The sequence below is a fragment of the Micrasema longulum genome, unplaced genomic scaffold (genome assembly GCF_059751315.1).
Source record: "Micrasema longulum isolate JH-2025_06_02 unplaced genomic scaffold, ASM5975131v1 h1tg000402l, whole genome shotgun sequence".
Lineage (NCBI taxonomy): Eukaryota > Metazoa > Arthropoda > Insecta > Trichoptera > Brachycentridae > Micrasema > Micrasema longulum.
Window position 1 is genome coordinate 1,052,051 of NW_028277602.1, and position 10,293 is coordinate 1,062,343.

Genomic DNA, 10,293 nt, shown 5'->3' on the forward strand with positions numbered 1-10,293 from the left:
AGAGCGCATTAAGGACAAAAACTAATTTGAAGAGAGGAGTTAAGGACAGGATTTTCCTTAGTGGGAGGGATTTGAGTAGGAAACTCCTTGATGATTTTCCGAATGTTTGAGTTTTGCTGTTTACCACATTGATGTGCCATATATTTATTTTTTTAAATTATTATTATGTTTCTGACCCAATATAATATTTGTGGTAACATATTCAAATGTCCTGTGTCAACTAATTACTCGTCCCAACTTAACACAGGACTTTTAGTCCCATGGAGTTGGGACTTATGTTTCAAAAAATGTGTAATAAACTATTTATAAGTAACAAATTACAACAGGGATGGAGAATACCTTAAATAAGGGAATATGGAAGTCAAGGCATTTACAGGGCTTATGACCTGTCATTGGCTGGTTTAAGTAAATAAAATAATAAAAATAAATGAAAAATCATAAACCCTGTAAATGCCTAGGCTTCCACATTCCCTTCTCAAAAATGTTTCCGTCTGCGTTGCAATAAATTTCGATATTAATAACTCCCTAGGGAGGGAAATCCAGCCTGTCTACAAACATTTAGAGATACTCACATAAATGAATTAAAAACATTATTTAATATCATTACCATAAATGAGACTCTTAAAACTTTTTGTATTTCAATAAAACTTTTTTTTATTATTAAGTTACTAAGATTAATTTAATTGTATAAATAGATTTATAGTGCAGAGGAGGCCTCATATGCCTATGTAATTATTTTTTTGTAAATTTATTCTCATAAAAATGTAATAAAAGCATACCTTACAAGCCCTTCTTTGTAAACAAAAAGGCGCAATGGATCACAAGATGTTATCAAAGTGTAAACGCGGATATCAAATTTGTATCCATCTATTAAGTAGGGTTTGGAAATGTACTGTTGACAAATCAGTCTTTCGGAAATCTTCAAGTCCTTAAGATTTTTTGTGAGAAATATTCCTCTACCTTGACTTCCACATTCGGGTTTGATGATGAATGTTTTGTTCTTGTGCAATTTGTTGTAATTTAGAGCGTCATTCAGCCTATGAAAAGAATTTGAATGGGTAAAATTGGATATAAAAGAGGTTTTCTTACAAATTAATTCAATAAAAATTAGAGCATTAAATTGTACTGCAGAGTTTCTGGAAAATTTATGAAAAAAATAATCAAAGATATTTTAATAAACTAATTAACTACTTTGAACGACGTCACTAGTTCATATGAATCAATCCATAATGATAAAACAGTTGTGAAAGATTTACGGTACGTCAACGGACCAATTGGCAGAACTGACTGAGAAGAAGCGGAAGAGATCTTGAGACCTCACAATTGGAGTAGTTTCAGAAATACAAAACTTCATCAAAAAATCATTGCTCTGATAATACGATACAATAAAAAAATTAATTAAAAACCACTAACTTCCTCATTACATTAACTCTGAGCATTTGATGACAATCTGTTAGTATAACACTTTACGGGGCGTAATTATATTGTACCTAGTCCTGCCATAAATATGGTTACACGAGTTCGAAAATTCATAAAATGTAAACAAAAGCAGGCAAAGACCCGTAATCTTTTTTCAGGTAAAGTACCAACCCTTATACTATTGCTATAATTAGTCACTCGTTGAACGTCAACGAGTAAACATGGAGTGTGGTGTTGAAGAAAACTGAATCGCTGTAATCGCATTACAGAAAGTTGGGGAGAAGCCAGGAGACATTTTTAACACCCTAAAACTTTTAGGTATAAGTCGCAAGTTTGTGTATCGAGCTATTAATCGGTTCAAGAATTTTCAAAGTGCTGAAGACCGACAAAGATCTAGGCGTCCTTGAACTGTGCGGACTCCGGGAGCTATTAAGCAGAATTCATAGAAATCGGCTCCGTAAACAAAAAATCTTGTCCAGGGAGATGAATATATCGACTCGAAGTATGTCTCTCATCATCAAATTTGACCTAAAGATGGGGGCTTACAGAAGAAGCACTGGTCATTTGCTTACTCCACCTTTAAGGGACATTAAGAAGACCAGAGCAAAAAAACTTATTTCACGATTCGCGAATAATTTGCATTGAAAAGAAAAGTTTTCTGATGAAAAAATATTTGACATCAAATAAAACTTCAACAAGCAAAATGATCGAGCGTATGCTCATAGCTCTCGAAAAGCCACTCAAGTCATTCCTCAAAAAGGTCAAAAAGGTCATCATCCAGCAGCAGTGATGATTTGGTGGGGTGTCTCCTACGAAGGGGTTTCTGAGCTTCATTTTTGTGCTAGTAATAAAAAAAAACTTTTGTAAAATTAATTGCTTTTTTATTATAATAAAAACAGTTTGTAACAGTATTTATGGCAGGACTGGGTATTTTACATTTTTGTAAAATAATGTTGTATTTTATGTAATTATTTTTTCCATAAAGACTTTAAAAATTAATCTAAAAAAATCATGCAGAGCACATTGGTATGAAGTACTCCAAAAATTATATTATATATTTTTTACACTACAACTGCTCAAGAGGACAGATTACAGCTTGCACACCACATATGAGGACATAAGCCTCCTTGGCGGTGCCAACATGCACGGAAAAATTGCTCATTGCCGAACGAGAAAAGCTGCCCTAAGAACCTCTCTTATTTTTGGTAGCCTTAGCACCTTTGTGCTGAAAGAAGATAATCCAGAAGTACATAATATGTTCTTTATTGGATTGAGGAAAAGAGGGAAGTGAATTATTCACTGAATAAATTAATTTGACATGAAAAATTCGAAAAACTTTTTAAAAGCCTTGAAATTCTTTTTGAAAGGCCAGATTACCAATATAAATTACAGAAAAAAACACCAGGCTTGAAAAAAAGCACATTTTAATATTGTGATCTCACCAGGAATCAAGCCCGGAACCTCCGTGGGTTTTAGCCACTACACCACTGCAGCTCTCTACCAAGGAATGGAATAAAAATATTTACTATCCATACTTTTAAAAGAAGTCTTAATGTCACAATATAATAAAATGCGATTGTTAATTTTGAACTTACTCGGTTGGTAGGCACCAGGTTTTGGGGAAAAAATTATATTCCTTCGGAAAAGATTTTTGCATTCTGTTTAAATTTCGGGCAAGTAAGTCCTTTCTGAAATAATATTAATAATATTTTTATATAATTTCTATATCAATCATAATTTATTTATTTATTAAAAAGGAATTAAACAGTCTTTAAAATTTGTAAACCACAATATTTTTATCCCGTGTCCGCTCCTTAGTAGAGCATACGGAGTCTACAAATAGACATCTCTGTCAGCAGTCAACTTCTGTCCATATTTAAATATTCTGCAAGCATTTGGACATAATCAAACATTGTTGAACTTCTGTCCATCTTAGTTCAGACTTTAACTGTCAGTAGTGGATGTTCGGGATGTCCTGGATGTTAAGAATCTATGTGTGTTAAGAGCTTTAACTCTTAGGAGGCATATATAGTATATGACCCAGTCAAGCGAGATGAATTAAATAAGTGATTTAACCAATTGTATCATAAATTCCATATTTATTATTCAACCAATTGTATAATAAGTTTCATGTTCATGATGTTTTTTAAGTATCTGCATATGTGTGGGAATTTTATATGTATACATTTGTAAATATTTGTAAGGGAGAGAAAGGGTGTGCAAGAGTGTATTACATACCGGCAAATCTCTAGCATTCCAGGAAAATGATTAATTCTTTGGAATCTTTTCATTTCCTTCGCCCTCTCCACCGATATACTCATATCTGTCCAATAAAAATTCCATGTATCATCATCCGTTACTTCTTTCATTCCATAGGATGAAGCCACCCTTCGTACAGAAGCGTAGCGACAATTTGATATACATATTGTGACTCTGCGCTTCCTTCGTTTCTTCCGCAATAACGTTTTACTATCAAATGTGCCATCGTGTACATCTGTAATACATAAATAAAATTATAAAACTGTGTGAAACCAATAAAAACGTGAACAGTATGTAAAAGTGTACCACTATAAATTATGTGCTATAATTTATAGTGGTACACTTTTACATACATTTGAACCTTCCAGCCCTGGATATTTATAATGAGATGGGAAAAAGATTTACTGATGTTTGTCAATGAAAACTCTTATATTCCATACAAAAATTTAGACAATTGTATGAAATTTTGTCAGTAACGTAATCAGGAAGTTTTGTGGTTTTATTTTGTATTTTTTTATTTGTAATTAGACTATCACTAAGCCAAAAAAATCTATTTTATTTTTACATATCGTATTATATGTTATATTTATTATGTAGTTTTTTATGCACCACAACAGGCCAAGAGGCCCAATTTAAGTGGTGAATTACATTACGGAACACCCAGGCTTGTGAAAAGTCACATTTATTTTTTTGTGTTCTCACCGGGAATCGAACCCGGAACCTTCCGTGTGTGTCAAGTGTCTTGACCACGACACTACGGAGGCCCGTATTATCATCGCTACGATTTTTTTAAGTTTTCTAATTTTTGGTGAGTTGTCCTGGTTGGTGGGTTGGCTTCCCGGTAACCGGAAACCTATCACAACACTCTATCATTAGTTGATTTAGAACTTGAAAGTAGTTCAATTTTCATACATTTAAGAGAAACTAAATGCTCTAATTTTTACGGCTTGTAAGAAAATATTTCCTGTGGCACTGACCTTTCTCATTGATATTATATAACAAATAAAGGCAACTAAAAATTTTGTAAAAATAGTATATTTTGTGATTGAGGTGAGTTTAGAGATACAAAACTTTAAGAATGTCTCTCACCGTTCCTTTATAAATAATGGGACATTTTAAATATTTGACCACATGATTTTAATTAAATTATAATAAATATTTACCTAAATTTGTGGAAGACTGGAGAGATTTAAAGTCTGATGGCAAATTGGAATCTGATGCTAATGATGCACTGTCCTCAGATTGATAAGATTTCTAAGAAAAAATCATTGAAAAAAAACAATTAGTAAATAACATACTTTTCATTATATATTGAACTAGGTGATTTAAAAAATATTAATTGTAAATTAACTACTGAAGAGAAGTAAAAGAAAAAATGTAATGAAATGTAAATTGTCTTAAATCTATGTGTGTACTGAAATATTGGTTTCATAGAATGCTAAGACCACAATGACTTATTTGTTCCATCATATAGAAAAAACTAATTGAAATAACATCTATGAAACCCTAGAAATAGAAGCAAATAACTCTTTCTACACTGAAATTTACTTAAAGTGTTAAAACCTTAGAATTTATCTACAAAATAGTTAAATAGAATTGGTTTCAAATGTCAAAGATACCTAGCTACATCAATATTTTAGAAATGTGGTTTTAAATTAGATAAAATTGCATGGTTTCATTAGATCAAAAGTGTTTTTCCTACAACCGTTAATTGTAAAATTATTGTGCAAGAAAATCATGTAAAACTATTAATTTATCAATTAGTGGTGATTGAGTGAGGGAGTGTAAAGTTGCAAATCCTAATGAGAAGATATTCCTTTTTTGATATGTTATTTTAAAAATAGACTATTTAATTAATTAAAGCACTCTGTTTTGAATTAAACTTTGGCCTTTACTGTTAATAAATTACAGGCAAGTAATCTTTGCTAATGTGTGTATTTTTTGTACTTTTTACCTAAATCATGTCTCATATTATAAATAAATTTTCAACTGGTCTGTAGAAGAGATAGCAAAATCATCCATTAGTCATTTGTTGCTTATACTGGAAACAAAGTTTTACTAACAAAGAGATGAATCAATTAGTTCTATAAAAAATATCAAATCATTGGGTCCTGACTTTGTTCCTACATTTGTGTTAAAGGGTTGCAGTCATATTATAAAGAAACCACTATTTATTCATTTCGCTATTTAATCTATCCCTAAAAAAGGCACTTTTTCAGAGATATGGAAGACTTCCTAAATTTCTCCTGTATTTGATAAAAGACAATAAAATGTGCATTGAAAATTATAGACCTGTGGCAAATTTATCTACACCTGCGAAGGTATTTGAGTGGTTAATACACCATTTTATCAATCCCAAAATAGAGCCATTTATAGCAAATGAACAGCATGGATTTCGGTCAGGGCGCTCAACTATCACAAATTTTATGATATTTACGAACTTTGTAGATAGAAAGCAGTATGTGTCATGTAGACTCTATCAATCTGCAGTTTTTCACACCTCCTCAGGAGTGCTCCGGGAATCTAATTTAGGACCAATGTTGTTCATAATATTCATAAATGACATTAGCAATGACATAAAACTTTCCAATTTTTTTTATTAGCTGACAACTTGAAAATTTTCTGTGAAATACAAACTCCTTTGGACTGTTTGAAATTTCAGTATGACATTCAAAATATTATACAATGGAGTAAATGAAACAAACTGTTTTTCAATGTCTCTAAATGTTTTGTCATGTCGTACACAAGAGCGTCCAAAACAATTTTTTTCTGTTATATCATGGATGGAGTAAAGCTTGAATAAGCGTCGACGTCCAGGGATCTCGGGGTGCTGTTTGATGCCAAGTTATTGATTAATCTACATGTAATATCATTATGCAGTAGCCCCTTATAACGCTTGGATTTGTTCTTAGAAATGACAAGATTTTATCAAATATTCAGGTTCTGAAAACATTGTATAATTCCTTGGTAAGAAGTCGCTTGGAATTTAGTTCCATCATTTGGTCACTAAATGAAACCACATATTCTTTAATGATAGAGAGGGTGCAGAAAAAAATTCTGCGTTATCTGTATCTCAGGGAGTATGGATATTGCCCGTGGCTTTCCCGGCTGACTTCTTACCAGGAATGCTGGGCTACCAATCATTGTTGGGGAGAAGGGATATTCATTCGGGTGTTCACTTTTTTCAACTCATCGGTGGTCGCATACATAATTCCGATATTCTGAATGAATTCAGTCTATTTGTCCCTGATATTATATTGTCTATTTCTATCTTCGAAAAAGGCAACACAAGTTGTTCTACCTACCACGATGCGGAACAAACCTGCCGATGGTTATGCCGGTAGGTAGAGTAATCGTGTTATTCGATCGTATCGCCTCGGATGTCGATACATTTCATGACAGTGGAATTTATCTTAGGAAGGCAATTTCCAAATTGTAATTTCCATTTTACATGTCTTTTTTCTTTTCTTTCCTATTTGATAAATCTGATGTGTATATTTCGTAATGTATTGAGAACGAATTGGATGTAATGTTTTCAATGTAAATAAAAAATAAATAAATTAAATGAAATGAAAGTAAGATTTTGAATGAGAATTTGGTATAACATAAGTTTGGATCTTTAAATATATTATTTTGCTGGGGAAATTCATAGTAAATATACATTTTTAGAATCTGGTATATTTCTATATTATGAATAATACTTATATAGGTATTTATTTCTGCGATGTAAAATTACAATAGAATCACAGAATAGTCACGTCTGAAGAAACATCTGCTTTCTCTTCCTTAATCTCTCCTCCGTTCTTTTTTCCTCTTTTTTCCTTTTTCCCATTGATTAATAGTTTTGATTTAAGGTAATTTATAAACAAACACGTTTATTTATATTTTTATTTATCTTTTAACTTTTTAATCTTTATTTTCTATTGAATATGTTTTGTAACTTGAATTATAAAAATAAAACTATTATTTTATTGGTTGGTTGGAAGAAATTGCCATTTGGAAATAAGCCTGCCAATGTACAAATAACATTATGAACAAAAAGTTAAATAAAAAAAATAAATTGATTCACACACATACACTTGAGACTAATCAGTCTAATCACGTATAATTTTATTATTATGACTTTACTGGGAATTAAACCCCGAATCAATATTATGTTTCTATAAATAAGAGACGTGAATAAATCCATCTTTATTCACGTTGCCCTCGTTTGACTTGGCTACATAGTCTTATATTATTTTTATTGTTGTATTAAACCACAAGATGGAAACTGTAAATAACTCACTATTAGAATGTGAAAATAAAATTGTTATAGTGAGGTTCGAACATCGGACCCTTGATCCGCCAGTCCGCAATAAATACTGCCACAGAACCACAAGTCAGTTCTAATCAGTTTTATAATTAGATTGTTCTATAATCCAATACCTACACCTTATTCCTTTTCTAAGAATCTGTAGCCTGGATGAGAAACCCTGAACACATGTTAGCAAATGTATTTTATATACTTATGATAGTAATATAAAGCTTTGGTAACATTAAAAATAATATTTTTGGTTGATTTTCACACCTCGAGAAAGGGAGCAGTTGTGTTAAAAAACCGGTGAGCGTATTAATTTAAATTTAATTATTTTATACAAAATAAATATGTGCCTAGCTAAATTAATTTTATGAGAAATTTAAAAAATATTTTAACTCATTATTGCAAACATTACATACATTAAAAAAAAACATGCATTCATTCTTTTAAATATGTTTTACTTGCTATAAAACATATATTTATATTGATGACCATCAAACAATGATACGCGGAGAGTTGGAAAATGTAGTGTAAATATATGTGTATAATCTGTAACCAGTAATCCAGTACCACCTTTTCATATTGCGTTCGCGTATCTTCTAACAATGGTTGATTTATATTTTTTACATTTTAATTTTACAATAAATCGCTGAATAATTAAAATACTGCCTATATTATGTGAGCAATCATGTATATGAAAATATATCAATTAAGCTACAAAAGCAATATATCAATTAAGCTATTGGTGTGCTACACATACATTAGTTTTGAGATAAAAATTGGAATCATTCAGTTTACTCAGATGGACCTTAGAAGAATCTTGGGTCTTTGATAATTTAAATGTGGGGTATCCGTATTTTTCATATATTTGTGAATAAGTTCTATTCAAAGAAGATGATTTATCTGTAAAACATATCGCAAACATTTTACAGCTTTCACATACAAGCGAAATATTACAAAATAAAATAATCACGGCTCAGTAAATAAAAAAAAAATCAATATAAAATTACTTACTTGGACCGTTGGCAATTTTTAATTTGTAAATATGGTGGCATTCTTTGTTGTTATTGTCGTCCGAAGATGAGTTTTTGTTTCGAGAATCAAGATACTTCTCATCTTCATTCTGCATCATTCATTCCAAGCAGATATAATTTTATCTAAATCCTAGATAGCTTACATTAATAATTGAAAAAAAATATACATATTCCTGAAAAATATCAATAGTATAAACGACGATTATTAAATATTGGTTCGCATGAACCTAACCAGTAGACAATATAACACAAAACCAACGTGTTATTGAATTAGAAAATTTTTAAATATAATTTCCGCAAAATTGACATAAATTATTTAATTACTATTGTCACACGATTGTTTTTTTCATTTTCGTTCAAATGTCAAGCAGTGCAGCCACAACGACAACAAATAAATATTTTATTATATTTCTTAATGTACAACTTATCAATATTGAGATACTTACCTTGAATGAATAAAAAGTATTCTTCATGCATGTTCTTCGATAAACATGTAATTATTAAAAACTAACAATACTATGATCGCTACTAGAATATAATTTTATTAATTGGAGGCCTGCAAATACAAGTAAACCATGTTTTACTGACATATTCCACTTCAAATGTTTTGTACTGAGATCAATTAATTTGAATAAAAAAAACTTTTTATGCTGATTTACATGTAAGAAAATAAGTTGTGGAATTTAGAAAATGCATTACTGTTTTTTAGTAAAGCTAGGGTTTCCTAGGACAGCGGTACCCGTATCTTAACGGCCGTAGTGAACGGTGATGCGGTGGATAACCGTCGTAACGTCGACTAGAGAGTGGTTTTCTAGGGAAACGGTGTTAAATGGTGTTGATAACACCGTTTTCTTAAGAAACCACTCTCTAGTCACCGTTACGACGGTTATCCACCGCATCACCGTTCGCTACGGCCGTTAAAATACGGGCACCGCTGTCCTAGGAAACCCTAGCTTAAGAATGCTACAATACCAAGTCACATGGTTTATTTTTTTCCTTAAAGTGTATAAATTTATTAACCTTTTGGTGTACTTATCTCATATTTTTTAAATAAAGGTGGACATGATACTACTTGTATTTTCAGGCCTCCTTTTATTTTTCTCTTTTTGTTCACGCATAATTTTGGGACGAAAAAATGTTTTACAACATTTTCCTTTTAATACATAATTTGTGGTACATATTACAGTGTTTCTGTTTGAATGATATATTATCTATAAAACTGCAGTTCAAGAGAGCAACAAGTATCGGTGGCCTCAATGATGTAGTGGCTAAGGTGTTTGGCTC

The 10,293-nt window shown here is 31.3% G+C and overlaps 1 protein-coding gene across 7 annotated transcripts in view; it reads right to left on the reverse strand.

Moving 5' to 3' along the window:
* Nucleotides 1–9,462, reverse strand: part of LOC148281894 (tubulin polyglutamylase ttll6-like) — a 26,242-nt gene extending 16,780 nt beyond the window's left edge. For 2 of the 7 annotated variants that reach the window (XR_015822247.1, XM_088225945.1), the window contains exons 1-6: nucleotides 8,990–9,378; nucleotides 8,736–8,878; nucleotides 4,842–4,932; nucleotides 3,658–3,913; nucleotides 3,015–3,107; nucleotides 780–1,037 (exon numbers count right to left, since the gene is read on the reverse strand). Coding sequence is in view for 5 of the 7 variants with exons in the window: in XM_088225945.1 (XP_088082071.1) it covers nucleotides 780–1,037; nucleotides 3,015–3,107; nucleotides 3,658–3,913; nucleotides 4,842–4,932; nucleotides 8,736–8,878; nucleotides 8,990–9,107 (959 nt within the window). In the remaining 2 variants the exon portion in view is untranslated. Of the gene's footprint in view, nucleotides 1–779; nucleotides 2,261–3,014; nucleotides 3,108–3,657; nucleotides 3,914–4,841; nucleotides 4,933–8,735; nucleotides 8,879–8,989 lie in introns of all 7 variants that reach the window. The other 5 variants (XM_088225944.1, XM_088225946.1, XM_088225948.1 and 2 more) reach the window with 3 other exon arrangements.
* Between the last annotated feature and the right edge of the window lie 831 nt (nucleotides 9,463–10,293).